Source organism: Scyliorhinus canicula, chromosome 5, assembly GCF_902713615.1.
Source record: "Scyliorhinus canicula chromosome 5, sScyCan1.1, whole genome shotgun sequence".
Lineage (NCBI taxonomy): Eukaryota > Metazoa > Chordata > Chondrichthyes > Carcharhiniformes > Scyliorhinidae > Scyliorhinus > Scyliorhinus canicula.
Genome location: NC_052150.1, coordinates 167,951,818 through 167,971,210, shown reverse-complemented (window position 1 = coordinate 167,971,210; position 19,393 = coordinate 167,951,818). Strand labels below are relative to the sequence as shown.

Genomic DNA, 19,393 nt, shown 5'->3' with positions numbered 1-19,393 from the left:
ATCCCAGTACAACCAAACACCCCGCCTACCCTCCCACCGGGCCATCTGTTACTTGTTCTTTAGTTTTGCTCTTGCTGAGCTGTGACTTTTGTTCTCCTATTAACACGTTCTGCTATGTTTCCTTTATGCTCCTATCCGCATCTTCTTTAGTCTTTAATACGACCATTAACACTCCCTTTTTCTTGTGTCGAATGAGCGAATGGCGTGAGGAGAAAATAGTGCTGTTTAAATTAATTCTCCTCCTGTCCATAATGTTCTGAATGAGAGGAGCAAAGGGATCTGGGGATACAAATCACTAAACGTAGTGACACAGGATAACGAGGCCAGTAAAAACAAAGTACAAGGGTTTATTGCTAGATGTTTAGAATTGAGAAAATAGAAACTTATATTGAATCTTGTTTCAACCACACTAGTTCTCTCCATAGCTCTTGTCGACCTGATTTTAACTCCATGTAAGAGGATGTGTTTTGAATTTGTGAAAATATGGCCCACACTTGGGGCTGAATTTTCAGGACCCCCTGAGGGCAGATATAGAGATGGTGGTTAAGCCAACCAGCGTGTCAGTTTCAGGGCACCGTTTCTGGTGTCGTACAGGGAGAGGATGGGACAAGGAGCTTTCTCTTCTCCATATTACAGCCAATAAAGGCAGTTTATAAACTCTTTAAGGCCTTGTTAACATTTGAGGATGGAATTATGAACGGTCACAAGTGCCTTCTATTGTAGATCAGCTAAGAGGAGATAGGTAAAGAGTGGAGAACTAGTCATGACTGCCTCAAGGAATCACTCTGACCCCATAATAGGCCCAGATAGGGCAGAGTAGTACTCAGTCTATAGTAAGGTGCTGTACAGCTGGGAGGGTGAGTGGGTGCACAATGCTCACACATTGAATAGGATCATAACCCCTGGCATCATGAGGTCACAGAGAAAATGACAAGTTTTCTCATCAAAATGGGAGCCTCCCCTTCCCAGCAGGAAAGCTGCAGCTGGTAATGGGAGCATAACTGTCAGGGTTTAGGCCCAGTGGTGATGAGGGGGAATAGCCTCCGCAGAAAGGGCAGAACCCCAAACAGCAGGAGGGCAGGGGAGAAGAGCAAAGGACAGAAAGGATACGGAGACCAAACCGCCATGACAGGATCTATTACCAAAGATGGAGCTACCTGGAGATGACCGAGTCTCAGTGCGATCCAAATAGATAGTCCAAGGACGTCATTGCCAAAGATCTCTCACTTCACAGCACTGGCTGCCACATCCTGCCAGTTCCGGGAAAAGTCACTGTGGGCTTGATGTTGCTGCCTCTTTCCCTTTCCAAGTGTCTGCTGCAGACCTCAGTGGCATCTCACAAATGGCAGCACACCATTGCATCTTACTGGTCACTGATGCTCTCTTTGTCAGAGCTAGACAGTACACTCCATCTACAAGATCTACATCCTCACAGGCACAAAGGCCAGTGAGTTTTGCCCCCATCCCTGGATTTCCCAGGTGCAGTACATTATCAATTGCACCCATGTAGCCAGTCAAATTCAAATGCACCCACCTCCAAGTGTACACTCATACCCTCACAGCTGAGCTGCTCGGACCTTTTCATACTCTGACAGTCCAGGCTGCCTTAGATCTTTGTTCCAAACTTTGTGGGTGGACCTGAGGGGACACAGAATATCCCAGGTTGCTCACCCTTCTACAGGAGTCCCAGACGGAGGTATAGAGGTGATACAAGCATCACTGAGCAGTCTATCAGTCTTCTGAAGATGGGGTTCTGTTGCTTGGTATTCATACTATGGTATAATATAGGGTCATTAAATTCCTGGAAACACACGCTCAGGAGCAGCATGGGCCCTGAAGTTTCTCAGGTCTGTATCTACTGGAGGTTACAAGCCCTGAGACCTGTGTAGAGGGGGTGGAAGTTACACTTACCTTACCAGAATGTATGAGGTCATTGAACCTTCTCCAGAACCGGACCTAAGTTCTCCTGGTCTCACTTCTGTCTCTCATGGTGGCAGTATTCTGGAGTCAGACCTGCTTGGCAAAGTATTTGTACATCAGCATCTCACACAACTAATGTAGCCTGAGATCTTTCATTCTGTGTAGCTGATTTAGCTTCACTAAGCCAGGGAGTAGCTGTGGCCTGCAGAGTGGTTTGGGTTATCCAGGAAGAATTCTGATGAAAATGAGACTGGATGCATAAATATGCTGTATTCCAATTAAGATATATTCTTTTCTCATAGTTTGCTGATATTACTGTTGTTATTAAGTTCCAATAGATTCATGTTCATGTTTTTAAATTAATTGTCAATGTGTGGGCAAAAGCAGGGTCAGCACTTAATTCACATGCCGAGTTGTCCTTCAGCAAGTAACGGTGGGTCCTCTTGAACCAACACAGCCATGTGGTATATAGGTACTCCCATTATTCTGTCAAGTAAGGAGTTTCAGGATTTTGATCCAGCGTAGATGGGAACAGTGATATATGTTGAAGTCAGAAGTTGGAGGGCATGTGAAGGTGATGGCGTTCCCATACGCCTGCTGACCTTGTCCTTCGAGGTGGTTGAGGCTCTAAGATGAGGAAGCTCTGTCAAAGAAGCCATGCTGAGTTGCTGCAGTACATTTTGTGTATTATATATGCCATAACCAATTGTGGAGGAGGTGCATGCTTCAAGTGTTGGAAGGGCTGCCAATCAAGTGGAATGATCATATACGGTGTCAAGCTGCTTCATCGACTATAAATAATTCATATAAATCCCAAGCAAAAGTTTGGAAAAGTTCTAAATCAACCTTCAGTTAATGCCACATTTTTATCTCACAAATACTTAAGGATATTCACCCTGTTCGCATGACAGTTTGAAGATATACAGTGGGACTACGGCAAGTGGAAATCTTGTTGCTACCCTTTGTGGTTCTGAGAACCCAAGACCAATCAGTAGCTATGGCCCAGTGCTACTGGCCTTCAAAACAGACAACACGAAAACAAAAACAGGATTCATGGTCAACTACCATTTAGCATGTGAGTAGTTCATCAGAATTTACAATTGTAATTGGGTAATATTGTTTTTTGTATTGCTGTGCTGTGTCGGAACTGCACTCCCTTTACTAAAAGTATAATTTGTTCACCTCCACATATTATGTGACAATAGCAATGGGGGATCTTGGAGGTGGTAGTGCTGCCATACACTAGTTGCCCTTGTCCATTTAGGTAATTGCGGTTGTGCATTAGGGGGGTGTTGTCAAAGAAACCATGTGAGTGTCTGCAGTATATGTTGGGTATATCATGCACTGCAGACAGTCATGGAGGAAGTGGATGATTGGATGGTCCCATGACTCTTTATTGCCCTGAGATAATCTGTTAGCAGGTATAAACTATCACCAAGGGATGATTCTTATAATTTGTCCACCCTCTCCCACAGGAAAGCATCTTCCCTGCAGAACTGATGGCAAAGTTGAGACCAATTTGCATCAAGTCAACAAACTACATTCTGTGTCATAATTTTATCTTAATTTGAGAAATCTGCACTTACATTTCCAGTGATAACCTTCATGGAAAAATAAATGATGCCACAGAGATTTTTTGCTCTTTGGAACATCACATGTATCATTCATCAATGAAATGATCAATACAAAAAATATTTTTTGTATTTTGATCAGAGAAATACCTTTGCCTCTTGAAATCACAGGAGACTTGATAGATCTCTTCACCAAATCTAACAGTGAAGATCTACTAGTCATTAGATCAGAATATGGCTGACTTGATGTAGTTGATCGCAGAGAAGAGAAGGCCATACAATACCACCCTATAATCTAGGAACATAGGAGCATGAGGAGGCCATTTGGCCCATTGAGCCTGATCCACCATTTAATGTGAACATGGATGATTCTCGACCTCAACGGTATACTCCCACACTCTACCCCTACCCCTTGATGACGTTGGTGTCTATAAATCTATCGATTTATTTCATAAATACTTTCAGAGACTTGACCTCCATATCCTTCTGTAGTCGAGAATTCCACTGGTTCACCACCCACTGAGTGAAGAATTTTAAGCTTATCTCATTCCGAAATGGCGTATCCGGTATCCTGAGACCGTGATCTTTTGCTCTAGACTCCCTCAACCAGGGAGAACATTATCGCTGCATCCAGCCCTGCCAGAATTTTATATATTTCAATGAAATCCCCTCTTATTCATCTAAACTCCAGTGAATACAGACCCAGTCGCCTCCATTTGGGGCCTCACGGTAGCATGGTGGTTAGCATCAATGCTTCACAGCTCCAGGGTCCCAGGTTCGATTCCCGGCTGGGTCACTATCTGTGTGGAGTCTGCACGTCCTCCCCGTGTGTGCGTGGGTTTCCTCCGGGTGCTCCGGTGGATTGGCCATGCTAAATTGCCCGTAGTGTAAGGTTAATGGGGGGATTGTTGGGTTACGGGTATACGGGTTACGTGGGTTTAAGTGGGGTGATCATTGTTCGGCACAACATCGAGGGCCGAAGGGCCTGTTCTGTGCTGTACTGTTCTATGTTCTATGTTCTATCTCTTTTCATACAACAATCTTATCATACCGGGAATCACTCTGGTGAACCTTTGCTGCAGTCCCTCGATGGCAAGTATATTTTTTCTTAAGTAGGGAGACCACAAACTGCACACACCCCTCCAGGTGTGGTCTCACCAAGGCCCTGTAAAGCTGCAGTAAGCCATAGAACATAGAGAAATACACCACAGAACAGGCCCTTCGGTCCACGATGTTGTGCCGAACTATTGTCCTAGGTTAATCATAGATCATAGAATTTTGGACACTAAGGGCAATTTATCATGGCCAATCCACCCAACCTGCACATCTTTGGACTGTGGGAGGAAACCAGAGCACCCCGGAGGAAACCCACGCACACACGGGGAGGATGTGCAGACTCCACACAGACAGTGACCCAAGCCGAAATCGAACCTGGGACCCTGGAGCTGCGAAGCAATTGTGCTATTCACAATGCTACCATGCTGCCCTTAAGAACAAATTAATCTACACTCCATTATTCTACCATAATCCATGTACCTATCCAATAGCCGCTTGAAGGTCCCTAACGTTTCCGACTCAACTACTTCCACAGGCAGTGCATTCCATGCCCCCACTACTCTCTGGGTAAAGAACCTACCTCTGACATCCCCCCTATATCTTCCACCATTTACCTTAAATTTATGTCCCCTTGTAATGGTTTGTTCCACCCGGGGAAAAAGTCTCTGACTTTCTACTCTATCTATTCCCCTGATCATCTTATAAACCTCTATCAAGTCTCCCCTCATCCTTCTCCGTTCTAATGAGAAAAGGCCTAGCACCCTCAACCTTTCCTCGTAAGACCTACTCTCCATTCCATGGCAACATCCTGGTAAATCTCCTTTGCACCTTTTCCAAAGCTTCCATTCTTCCTAAAATGAGGTGACCAGAACTGCACACAGTACTCCAAATGTGGCCTTACCAAGGATTTGTACAGCTGCATCATCAGATCAAGGCTCTTAAATTCAATCCCTCTGCTAATGAACGCTAGCACACCATAGGCCTTCTTCACAGCTCTATCCACTTGAGTGGCAACTTTCAAAGATCTATGAACATAGATCCCAAGACCTCTCTGCTCCTCTACATTGCCAAGAACCCTACCGTTAACCCTGTATTCCGCATTCATATTTGTCCTTCCAAAATGGACAACCTCACATTTGTCAGGGTTAAACTCCATCTGCCACTTCTCAGCCCAGCTCTGCATCCTATCTGCCACTTCTCAGCCCAGCTCTGCATCCTATCTATGTCCCTTTGCAGCCGACAACAGCCCTCCTCACTATCCACAATTCCACCAATCTTCGTATCATCTGCAAATTTACTGACCCACCCTTCAACTCCCTCATCCAAGTCATTAATGAAAATCACAAACAGCAGAGGACCCAGAACTGATCCCTGCGGTACGCCACTGGTAACTGGGCTCCAGGATGAATATTTGCCATCCACCACCACTCTCTGACTTCTATCGGTTAGCCAGTTCGTTATCCAACTGGCCAAATTTCCCACTATCCCATGCCTCCTTACTTTCTGCATAAGCCTACCATGGGGAACCTTATCAAATGCCTTACTAAAATCCATGTACACTACATCCATAGCTTTACCTTCATCCACATGCTTGGTCACCTCCTCAAAGAATTCAATAAGACTTGTAAGGCAAGACCTACCCCTCAAATCCGTGCTGACTATCCCTAATCAAGCAGTGACTTTCCAGATGCTCAGAAATCCTATCCCTCAGTACCCTTTCCATTACTTTGCCTACCACCAAAGTAAGACTAACTGGCCTGTAATTCCCAGGGTTATCTCTATTCCCTGTTTTGAACAGGGGCACGACATTCGCCACTCTCCAATCCCCTGGTACCACCCCTGTTGACAGTGAGGACGAAAACATCATTGCCAACGGCTCTGCAATTTCATTTCTTGCTTCTCATAGAATCCTTGGATATACCCCGTCAGGCCCGGGGGACTTGTCTATCCTCAAGTTTTTCAAAACGCCCAACACATCTTCCTTCCTAACAAATATCTCCTCGAGCTTACCAGTCTGTTTCACACTGTCCTCTCCAACAATATGGCCTCTCTCATTTGTAAATACTGAAGAAAAGTACTCGTTCAAGACCTCTCCTATCGCTTCAGACTCAATACACAATCTCCCGCTACTGTCCTTGATCGGACCTACCCTCGCTCTAGTCATTCTCATATTTCTCACATATGTGTAAAAAGGCCTTGGGGTTTTCCTTGATCCTACCCGCCAAAGATTTTTCATGCCCTCTCTTAGCTCTCCTAATCCCTTTCTTCAGTTCCCTCCTGGCTATCTTGTATCCCTCCAGCACCCTGTCTGAACCTTGTTTCCTCAGCCTTACATAAGTCTCCTTCTTCCTCTTAACAAGACATTCAACCTCTCTTGTCAACCATGGTTCCCTCACTTGACCATCTCTTCCCTACCTGACAGGGACATACATATCAAAGACACGTAGTACCTGTTCCTTGAACGAGTTCCACATTTCACTTGTGTCCTTCCCTGACAGCCTATGTTCCCAACTTATGCACTTCAATTCTTGTCTGACAGCATTACCCTTCCCCCAATTGTAAATCATGCCCTGTTGCATGCACCTATCCCTCTCCATTACTAAAGTGAAAGTCACAGAATTGTGGTCACTACCTCCAAAATGCTCCCCCACTAACAAATCTATCACCTGCCCTGGTTCATTACCAAGTACCAAATCCAATATGGCCTTCCCTCTGGTCAGACAATCTACATACTGTGTTAGAAAAGCTTCCTGGACACACTGCACAAACACCACCCCATCCAAACTATTTGATCTAAAGGGTTTCCACTCAATGTTCGGGAAGTTGAAGTCACCCATGACTACCACCCTGTGACTTCCGCACCTTTCCAAAATCTGTTTCCCAATCTGTTCCTCCACATCTCTGCTGCTATTGGGGGGGCTAAAGAAAACTCCCAACAAGCTCCTTACCTATTTCTGACTTCAACCCATACTACCTCAGTAGGCAGATCCTCCTCGAACTGCCTTTCTGCAGCTGTTATACTATCTCTAATTAACAATGCGACCCCCTCACCTCTTTTACCATCCTTCCTAATCTTGTTGAAAGATCTATAACCAGGGACCTCCAACAACCATTTCTGCCCCTCTTCTATCCAAGTTTCCGTGGTGGCCACCACATTGTAGTCCCAAGTACCGATCCATGCCTTAAGTTCACCCACCTTATTCCTGGTGCTTCTTGCATTGAAGTATACACACTTCAACCCATCTCCTTGCCTGCAAGTACTCTCCTTTGTCAGTGTTACCTTCCACACTGCATCACTACACGCTTTGGCGTCCTGAATATTGGCTTCCTTAGTTGCTGGACTACAAATCCGGTTCCCATTCCCCTGCCAAAGATACTAGAAAACCTCCCTCCCAGGCCTAATCATTTTCATTTTTCATTTCATATTGGTGCCCCTCTGGTTCAGATGCAACCTGTCCTGCTTGTACAGGTCCCATCTTCCCCAGAATGCACTCCAATTATCCAAATACCTGAAGCCCTCCCTCCTACACCATTCCTGCAGCCACGTGTTCAACTGCACTCTCTCCCTATTCCTAGCCTCACTATCACGTGGCACCGGCAACAAACCAGAGATGACAACTCTGTCTGTCCTGGCCTTTAACTTCCAGCCTAACTCCCTAAACTAGTTTATTACCTCCACACCCCTTTTCCTACCTACGTCGTTGGTACCAATGTGCACCACGACTTCTGGCTGCTCACCCTCCCCCTTCAGGATCCTGAAGACACGATCCGAGACATCCCTGGCGCCCGGGAGGAAACATACCTTCCGGGAGTCTCACTCGTGACCACAGAATCTCCTATCTATTCCCCTAACCATTGAATCTCCTATTACTATTGCTTTTCTATTCTCCCCCCTTCCCTTCTGAGCCCCAGAGCCAGACTCAGTGCCAGAGATCTGGCCGCTAGGGCCTTACCCCGGTAGGTCATCCCCCCAACAGCATTCAAACGGTATACTTGTTTTGAAGGGGAACGGCCACGAGGGATCCCTGCACTGTCTGCCTGTTAGTTTTCTTTCCCCTGACTGTAACCCAGCTACTCTTGTCCAGTCCCTTGGGTGTGGCTACCTCCCTGTAACTCTTCTCGATAACCCCCTCTGCCTCCCGGATGATCCGAAGTTCATCCAGCTCCAGCTCCAGTTCCCTAACACGGTCTCTGTGGAGCTGGAGTTGGGTGCACTTCCCGCAGGTATAGTCAGCGGGGACACCGGTGGTATCCCTCACCACCCACATCCTACAGGAGAAGCATGCAACTGCCCTAGCCTCCATCCCCTCTTACGTTACAGAATATAGCTGCCCTGTGGACCAACTGGACCTCCGCCTTCCGACTCTGCTTCTAGTCAGCTGCACTCTGTAAACTCCTTTGCGGAAATGAAATGAAAGGGGTACCTTGCTCCCTCCTCACCTAACTCCCTCAGTCACCAAATTCTTACTACAGCACTCAAATGCACCAAGTTCAGCACTCCCTCAGTCACCAAACTCTCACTATAGCACTCAAATGCACCAAGTTAAGCACTCCCTCAGTCACCAAACTCTCACTATAGCACTCAAATGCACCAAGTTCAGCACTCCCTCAGTCACCAAACTCTCACTATAGCACTCAAATGCACCAAGTTCAGCACTCCCTCAGTCACCAAACTCTCACTATAGCACTCAAATGCACCAAGTTCAGCACTCCCTCAGTCACCAAACTCTCACTATAGCACTCAAATGCACCAAGTTCAGCAGTCCCTCAGTCACCAAATTCTCACGATAGCACTCAAATGCACCAAGTTCAGCACTCCAGTGCAAAAAAAGTCTGCACTGTAGCTGGATCCTTTTTATACTGTGAATCTAGCCTCTGAAAACAGGCCTAATCCAATTAACTAATTAACAAGCTCCAGCTGAAAGTACCTATAAGTAGAACCTTGTTTAAAGCTGATTCAAAATTCACCTTCTTCTCAATCAAACAGCAACTTTTAAGTTAAATAACTAAATAAAAGAAACACTAGACTTTAGATAAAAATTAACACTTATACTCCCTCAGTCACCAAACTCTCACTATAGCACTCAAATGCACCAAGTTCAGCACTCCAGTGCAAACATCCTTGCTCCTGTACTCAATTCCCCTTGCAACGAATGCCAACATACCATTTGCCTTCCAAGCTGCACCTGCATGCATAATTTCAATGACTAGTGTACTACAACACCCAGGTTCCTTTGTTCAGCAATATTTCCCAATCTATCACCATTTGAATAATACTCTGCCATTCTGCTTTTCCTCACAAAGTACATTACTTCACATTTAATTACATTACACTGCATCTGCCATGTTTTGCCCACTCACTCAACTTGTCTAATTGGCCTTGAAGCCTCTTTACTTCCTCCTAACCATTCACAATTCTACCTAGTCTTGTGTTGTCAGCAAACTTGGAAATGTTGTATTTGATTCCGTCATCTAAATCATTTATGTATATTCTGAATAGCTGGAGCTCAAACATTAACCCCTTTGGTATCCCACTAGTCACTGACTGACACTTTAAAGTAGACCTGGTTATTCCTAATCTCTGTTTCTTGCCTGCTAACCAATTCCTAATCCATGCCAGTTTATTACCCCTGACCTCTTGCGCTTTAATTTTGCACACTAACCTTTTGTGCATCTCTGAATTCTATGGTTGGTTTAGATAATGTATCAATTGTATATGGAGTACAAGTTACTTTTAAAATGAATAACGTCTAAAATGAAAGGTTATCCCAATTTTTCAGCAGAGGCTACATCTGTTTGTGTTATAATTCTACGCTTTTCAGAATCTTTCAGAATCTCTTTCTGACCTGATCATACAAGATAAAATCAGTCGCTGAACTTTGGAAAGATTGTTTTAATAGTTCAACATTTATTGTAGCTACTCCTGCGAAAAAATGTATGGTGAACAAGGAACATTCTTAGCCCCACAGGAACAGTAAACGAGCTTGCCAAATCTACAACCTAAGTCATGGGGATGTCATCTGAAGTCGGCCTTGCAGCTGCTATGTATTCCTGTCTACCTGGTATCCTATCTCCTAACCACTGTCTAACCCTTTCATAAACATGCTTCCAACTCACGTGATTCTGTTTTTGCTCATAATCTCTTGTGTTAAACTTTAATAAATGCTTTTTGGAGGTCCATATACACGTTTTCTGAGAAGATAACAGAAAGTGTAAACAATAATGATGTAATGATTGTAATCATTGGGGATTTTCAAAAGGCTCTCAATAAGGTGCCCCATAATATACGAACGAATAAGGTCAGACAGTGTGGAGACAGGGGACAACTACCAATATTGTCATGGACAGATGGATCTGTGACATGTAAATTTATGAGGAGGAGTTCATCTAGAATTTTGCCTGCTGTTGTTTCTCTCAGCACCTGCAGCAGGCCCAGTCTGGCGGATAGGTCCTTCAGAACGTGGGCAGCTCAGTCAGTACTGGTGTCACTGAGCCACTCGTGGTGATGAATGTTATGCAAATTACACTGATCCCTGAAAATATTTATCATGTCGGATTGGAGTAGCTTGTTTGAGATCAAAGGGGCCTCTTGCAGTGGCAAGCTTTTAAAAGTGAAACAGATAAAGTTCAGGGTCTATATGTTCCTGTTAGAGTGAAGGATAAGGCTGGCAGGAGTAAGGAACCCTGGATGACAAAACATATTGAGGTTTTGACCAGGAAAAAGAAGGAGGCATGGCTCAGGTAAAAGCAGCTGGAATCAAGGGATTCCCTAGAGGTGTACAGTGGATACAGGAGTATACTCAAGAAGGAAATTAGGAGGGCAAGAAGGGGGCATGAGGTAGCTTTGGCCGAGAAGATTAAGGTGAATCCTTAATTCATCCTTAATCCTAAAATGTATTTGCTTTGTTTGCTTTGTTTGGCCCCTTGTTCTGCACTGTAACCAATCACTGTTTGTCGATGTACCATTTGTCAATGTTCTCTGTTGATTATTCTTGTGTCTCCTATGTACGTACTATGTACGTTCCCTCGGCTACAGAAAAATACTTTTCACTGTACTTTGGTACATGTGACAAATCAAATCAAGTCAATTAAATCAAGAATCCAAAACGATTCTTTAAGTATATCAAAGGAAAAAGAATAACTAGAGAAAGAATAGAACCTCTCAAGGACCAAGGTGAACACATATGCGTGGAACTGCAGGAGAGGGATGAGGTCCTCAATTACTATTTCTCCTCTGTGTTTACATGAAGACTTGGGAACCTGGGAAGGATAGTGGTGATATATTGGGGACAGTTCACATTACATAGAGGAGGTGATGGGTGTATTAAAATGTATGAAGGTGGATAAATCTCCTGGCCCTGTCAGGTATATCCAAGAATACTATGTGAGGCTAGAGAAGAAATTGTGAGAGCCTGGCTGAGATCTTGCATCATCGTTAGCCACGGGTGAGGTACCAGAAGACTGGAGGATAGCAAAGGTTGTGCCCTTATTTAAGAAGGGCTGCAAAGAAAACCCTGGGAATTATAGATTGGTAAGCCTAACATCTGTGGTGGGTATGTTAGTAGAGAGGATTCTGAGGGATAAGACAGACAGGCATTTGGAAAGAAAGGGTTTTATTAGGAGTAGTCCGCATGGCTTTGTGCATGGAAGATCATGCTTTACAAATTTTCTAGAGTTCTTTGATTTTTTTTTTTTTTTTTTTTTTATAAATTTAGATTACCCAATTATTTTTTCCAATTAAGGGGCAATTTAGCGTGGCCAATCCACCTACTGTGCACATTTTTGGGTTGTGGGGGCGAAACCCACGCAGACACGGGGAGAATGTGCAAACTCCACACGGACAGTGACCCAGAGCCGGGATCGAACCTGGGGCCTCAGCGCCGTGAGGCGGTTGTGCTAACCTAGAGTTCTTTGATGACGTGACCATGAACGTTGATCAGGGCAGGGCAGTAGATGTTGTCTATGTGGACTTCAGAACACCTTTAATAAAGTTCCACATGGTAGGCTGCTCTGGAAAGTTAGATCACATGGAATTCAGGGAGATCTGGCAATTGGATATACAATTGGCTTGATGGTCGGAAGCAGAGGGTAATGTTAGAGGGATGCTTTTCGGACTGGAGATCTGTGACTTATGGTGCCTCGGGAGTCAGTGCTGGGCCCATTGTTGCTTGTTATCTATATCAACAATTTGAATGAGGATGTACAAGGCATGATCAGTAAGTTTGCAGATGACACTAAAATGGTGGTATTGCCGACAGTGAGGAAGGTTATCAAAAATTGTAGCAGGATCTTGATCAGCTGGGGAAGTGGGCCGAGAAATGGCAAATGGAGTTCAATACAGATAAGGTGAGGTGTTGCATTTTGGAAAGTCAAATCAAGGTAGAACTTTCATAATGAATGGTCAGACCTTCGGGTGTATCGTGGAACAGAGAGACCTTGCTGTTCAGATACATGATTCTCTAAAGGTGTAGTCACAGGTAGATAATGCAGTGAAGAAGGTTTTGGCATGTTGGCCTTCATCAGTCAGGACATTGAGTATAGAAGTTGGGAAGTTATGTTGCAATTGTACAGGACGTTGGTGAGGCCGCACCTGGAGTAATGTGTTCAGTTTTGGTCACTTTGCTATAGCAAAGATGTTACTAAACTGAAGATAGTGCAGAAGAGATTTACAAGGATATTGCCAGGACTCAAGGGACTGAGTTATAAGGAGAGATTGGACAGGCTAGGACTTTTTTCTTTAGAGCGTAGGAGACTGAGTGGTGATCAGAGGTGTATAAGATCATGAGAGGCATGGATAGGGTGAAAACAGTCTTTTTCGCAGGGTTGAGGAATCGAGGACTAGACGGCATAGGTTTAAGTCAAGAGGAGAAAGAATTTATGGGCACCTGAGGAGCAATTTTTTTATACAGAGGGTGGTGCATATGTGGAATGAGCTGCCGGAGGCAGGGACATTGACAACATTTAAAAGGCAATTGGACAGATACATGGATAGGAAGGATAGGGATCAAATGCAGGCAAATGAGGTTACCTTAGATGGACTTTTTGGTTTGAATGAACCAGTTTGGGCTGAAGGGCCTGTCTCCATACTGTTAGATTCTATGATTCTATGTTCACATCTGCCAATTGGAAGACAGGGAGTTCTTGCCATGCAGCAGCCTTCTTTAACTAAATCAGTGAAAACAACTGTTGGGCATCAAGCAGGCATAAATACCATTGAGCCACATTTCGGCAATGGTTGTACCTTTTCCTCTTTTGCCTCCTAATCATTAATAAAAGGAACCAATCCACTTTGGGATTTCAGATGCAAGAAGTATTGCAAGAATAAAAAGAAACACCCTACATGTTAATATTTATTTCTGCATATTATTGATAAGCACAATAACATATTCAGTATAAAGAGCAACGGTGTGCTATTCATGCTTGGTCAGTAGTCAGGTCAGTCTTAACCCTCTTGTGTGGTTTCCCTGGTTACCATGATGTGTTAATGGTGTTACGACTTGTTTGTAAATATTGATTTTGGTGTATTTTAATTGCTTTTTCAGCAAATGTCATCATCTATAACATCAATTTAACAATGGAAATGCCTTAAATTCTGTCAATTATATTATGCATAGAGAGGCTAGCTGCTAATTGCATTTGTGGTCCTTTGTTTTAAGCCTGTGGAGGTACATTCCACGCATCATCTGGCAGTATCTCCAGCCCGACATACTCACGCACTGAATACAATGACATCAACTGTACATACCTCATCATTGTTGGAAAGAACAGGATTGTTAAATTGAAGTAAGTAAAAAAACATTCCTCTTTATATTGTTTTAAAAAGAATTCTCACACTTTGGTATGAATACAGTTTCATGGCTATTAGTCTCATACTTGGCTGACATGACCATCATTCACATGTAACAATCAATAAATGTTAATCTGTCCCATCGGAGAATTCAAACACAGTTGGGTCATACTTGAGCCCAATCCTTTTCTCATCTAATATTCACGCATGGGCAATTTAGTAAACATTCCACTACATTGCTTACTGAACAAGAACCCTATCTGATTTTCCTTCCCTATCCTAAGGCCAGTTGTAGGATTCCTTTCACTGTTTCAACCGAGATCAATGAATATGTCACTGACCTGCCTTTTTGGCTTTCTGGCTCAGCAAATTAACGGATCAAGTTGTCAAACGAATTGTCTTCATTTATTGAAGCCTTCAATTTCTGCACAGTGAAATGCAAAGAGTGTTGATGCATGTTGTGATGTGTTAACCATATCCTGTCTGGAATACATCAAATTGCCTGTTATATTTGCCTACATAACTGTTTCTGCATTTCAAAATAATTAATTGTATGCTTGCAAGTTTACTCAATGATTAACTGAGCCACACAGTCGAACCATCTGGTTGATAAGGTGGAACAAACATGTTAATATGCAAGATGAGGGTTCATGAAGTTGGGGGTAAGATGAATAGAGGATTGGATAATGGACAGTAACTCACCAAGGTTCCTTAGACAACATCTTCCAAACGCATGACCACTATTATCTAGAAGGACAAGAGCGGCAGATACCTGGGAACCCCATCACCTGGAGATTCTCCTCCAAGTCACTCATGACGCTGACTTGGAAATATATCGCCGTTCCTTCACTGTCACTGGGCAACTTCCTGGAACTCGCTCCCTAACAGCACATTGGGTGTACCTACATCTCAAGGATCTCAGTGGTTCAAGAAGGCAACTCACCATCACCTTCACCTTTTGAAGGGCAACTAGGGATGGGCAATAAATTCTGGCCTAACCAGCGAGGCCCACGTCCCTTAAATTAATTTTTAAAAAGGAAGCAAAGAGTCGGAATAAATGGGGCATTTTCAAGTTAACAGGCTGTGACTAGTGGAATGGTGCAAGGATCATTGCTGGGCCTCAGCTACTTACAATCAAAGTAATTACTTAGATGAAGAGACAGCAAAAATACAAAGAATGCGTGGAATTTAAGCTGTGAGGAGGACACCAATAGGCTGAAAAGAGATGTGGACATGTAATGGGGCTGGTTTAGCACAGGGCTAAATCACTGGCTTTGAAAGCAGACCAAGGCAGGCCAGCAGCACGGTTCAATTCCTGTACCAGCCTCCCCGAACAGGGGCCGGAATGTGGCGACTAGGGGCTTTTCACAGTAACTTCATTCATAAGCCGACTTGGAGGAAACCGGAGCACCCGGAGGAAACCCACGCACACACGGGGAGGATGTGCAGACTCCGCACAGACAGTGACCCAAGCTGGAATCAAACCTGGGACCCTGGAACTGTGAAGCAATTATGCTATCCACAATGCTACCGTGCTGCCCTTAAATTAGAAGGTCAAATAACACGTGGACCTTTATTGAAAGGGAATTGGAGTACAAGAATAAGGAACTCTTGCTACAAGATGTCACATAGCATTGATGAGACCACACTTGGAATTCCTGTGGAGCTCTGAGATAGGGGCTGTGTGCAGAGCGAAGAGTGGGATTAATTGGATAACTGTACCAACATAGGCATGATGGGTTGCGTGGTCTGCTCCTCTGCTGTATCATTCTATGATTCTGTGAAGTAGTCTGAACTGTTGCCCAGAGATGTAATAGTATACAATAAAAATGCAAACCTTTCTTTGTCCAGATGAGTTTTTTAAATTATAAAATACTGGCCAATGAGGTAAGCAGCTGGGCTGATTTCAAAATTTATAGTCTCAAACTATGTGGATAGGCTCACGGAACTGAACATGTTGGTTCAGAAGCCAGTTATATCACTGATAGTAGTATGCACAGGTTTAGCAATATCTGAGTATTTTTCGATATTATTAGGGCTGAGGCATAAAGCTATTTAATATTAATAGGTCGCTATTTCCGTATCCCATGGACCAATTTCAGGACCATTGTAATAAACATAAGAAAAGCAATTTTAGCCTTTTACCAAAATAGCTATGAAATAGAAATCATATTTACAACATGAGATCATATTTAAAGAGTTTGGTAATGTAGTTATTTTCCTCCTCAGATTCAATGAATTCGACCTTGAGACTTCACCAGCATGCACCTCCAGCTATGTGGCTGTCCATGATGGTTCAAACACTCTGGCACCACTTTTAGGCCAATTCTGTGGCTCAAAAGTTCCACCAGTTCTGAGGAGTACCGATAGCTCTATATTCCTCGTGTTTAAAATAAACAAATTTTTTACTTATGGAGGATGGAGGGCCTCATATACAGCGACATTAGGTAAGTGACAAGTGAGATTTGAAAAATCAATTAAATAAAAAATTCTTCCCGAATTTTAGGACATATTCAACAATATTCTTGCGATATATTTTTAAAAATTGATTTTGTTGTTTCGGGGTATTGTTGAGGCTAAAATCTTTTTGTAAAAGATATGTCCATTCCCAGAGTGGAAGTTTTTGAAACTTCACATTTAAGTGTTAGATATCAATGTTGAAAATCTGATATGATGGACAGTGAACCAATTGTGAAGGGAAAAATAGGAACCACATTAATCACCACTGTATAAACAGAAAGATTTTTGGACCTGCATAACATGTTTTCATTTCTGAAATCTGACGCTGTGATGTGAATTCTGCCCATTGTGGACGGGAGCACTTTTTAGCAAATCTGCATATTAAAGCGAGACAGCTAGTCTCACTTTAATGTGCAGCTTCCTGAGTTACCCGAGGTGTGGGATCAAACTCCCTTGCCTCAGAGACATTGGGCGAGCGCTGTTTAGTACTGGTCTCCACAAACGGGTACCAGATGGAACAGCACTTGCCTGAGGTCTCCCAGGGGACCAGTAGTCCCCAGCTGCATGCCTCTTGGGCAGGGTGGTACCATGGAACTGCTGACTTTTTGTGGGGAGGATGGTACTTGCTGGAGCAGTTGGAGAGGTTTTAAACTAATGTAGTAGGGGGATGGGAACATACGTAAGGATTCAGAGGAGCAGGAGGAATCAAGAAAAAGACAGAAAGGAGAATAAGAAAAGTCATAGGCAGAGAAATCAAGGGTCTGTTTCAGATAGTACACTAATGAGAAATGAAAATGAAAAATGAAATGAAAATCACTTATAGGCTTCAAATGAAGTTACTGTGAAAAGCCCCTAGTTGCCACGTTCTGCCGCCTGTTCGGGGAGGCTGGTACGGGAATTCAACCGTGCTGCTGGCCTGCCTTGGTCTGCTTTAAAGGCCAGCTCTTTAGCCCTGTGCTAAACAGCCCCCAGGACGAGTCTTAAGGTTTTGTACCTGAACGCACAGAGCATTTGAAATAAAATGGATGAATTAGTTGCGCAGGTAGATGTAAAGGAATATGATATAGTTGGGATTATGGAGACATGATTCCAAGGTGACCAAGGATGGGAACTAACCATTGTGGGCTAGTCAGTTGTAGGAAGGACAGACAGAAAGGAAAAGGTGGTGGAGTTGCATTTTTGATACAATATTGAGGAAAGATATTAGTACAGATGATGTGGATCTTGTGGGGTACCGCAATCTGTGCGTGGACCCCGACTGTTCACATTGTATATTAATAATTTAGATGAGGGAACTAAATGTATTATCTCCAAATTTGAAGATGATACAAAGTCGGGTGGGACAGTGAGCTGCAAGGAGGATGCAGAGATGCTTTAGCGGGATTTTGACAGGTTGAGTGAGTGGGCATATGCATGGCAGATGCAGTATGTGGATAAATGTGAGGTTATCCGCTTCGTTAGCAAAAATCAGAAGGCAGATTATTATTTGAATGGGTGTAAATTGAGAGAGGTGGATACTCAGTGAGACCTTGGTGTCCTCGTGCATCAGTCACTGAAAGTAAGCATGGAGGTGCAGCAGGCAGTAAAGAAGGTAAATGTTGGCCTTCATAGCGATTTGAGTATAAGAATAAAGATCAAAAAGAAAATGCTGGAAAATCTCAGCAGGTCTGGCAGTATCTGTAGGGAGAGAAAAGAGCTAATGTTTCGAGTCCAGATGACCTTTTCTCAAAGCTTTTATCCAGTGCTTTTGTAGGAATAAAGATGCTTTACTGCAATTGTATAGGGCATTGGTGAGGCCACACTTGGAGTACTGTGTGCAGTTTTGGTGTCCTTATCTGAGGAAGGATGTTCTTGCTATGAAGGGAGTGCAATGAAGTTTTACCAGGCCTATTCCTGGGATGGCGGGACTGTCATATGAGGAGAGGCTAAATCGGTTTGGATTGTATTCATTGGAGTTTAGAAGAGTGAGAAGGGATCTCATAGAAACTTACAAAATTCTAACAGGATTAGACAGGATAGATTCAGAAAGAATGTTCCCGATGGTGGGGGAGTCCAGAACTAGGGATCATAATTTGAGGATAAGAGGTAAACCTTTTAGGACTGAGGAGAGGAGAAATGTCTTCACTGAGAGTGGTGAATCTGTGGAATTCGCTACCAAGGAAAGTAATTGAGGCCAAAACGTTGTGTAATTTCAAGAGGGAATTACATTTAGTTCTTGGAGTGAAAGGGATCAAGGGATATGGGGGGAAGAGGGAACAGCGTATTGAACTTGATGATCAGCCATGATCATAATAAATGGTGGAGCAGGCTCGAAGGGCTGAAAGGCCTCCTGCTTCTATTCTCTCTGTTTCTATGTTTCTATGAGCCATGCGCTTGATGAGCCGGGATGTCTATAGAAGGTGGCATGTGTGGGCACTGCACCTGGACATGAAACGGGTGGGTGCCAAGGGGTGTTGAGGAGCAAGCACAAAGATTGGATGTGGGGAGGGTGCGAAGTGTTAGCCAGTGATTTGTGGGGGGCGGGGGTGAGTTGGGAAATTGAGGGGTGACAGGCGGAACTGATGCCTGGAGAGAGGTGGTAACTTACGCTTGCAGCTCG

The 19,393-nt window shown here is 43.8% G+C and overlaps 1 protein-coding gene across 1 annotated transcript in view; it reads left to right on the top strand.

Moving 5' to 3' along the window:
* Positions 1 to 19,393, top strand: part of cubn (cubilin (intrinsic factor-cobalamin receptor)) — a 450,080-nt gene that overhangs the window by 350,361 nt on the left and 80,326 nt on the right. Inside the window, exons 51-53 of the mRNA XM_038796451.1 lie at positions 2,807 to 2,995; positions 14,204 to 14,330; positions 16,564 to 16,781. Of these exons, the coding sequence (XP_038652379.1) occupies positions 2,807 to 2,995; positions 14,204 to 14,330; positions 16,564 to 16,781 (534 nt within the window). The remainder of the gene's footprint in view (positions 1 to 2,806; positions 2,996 to 14,203; positions 14,331 to 16,563; positions 16,782 to 19,393) is intronic.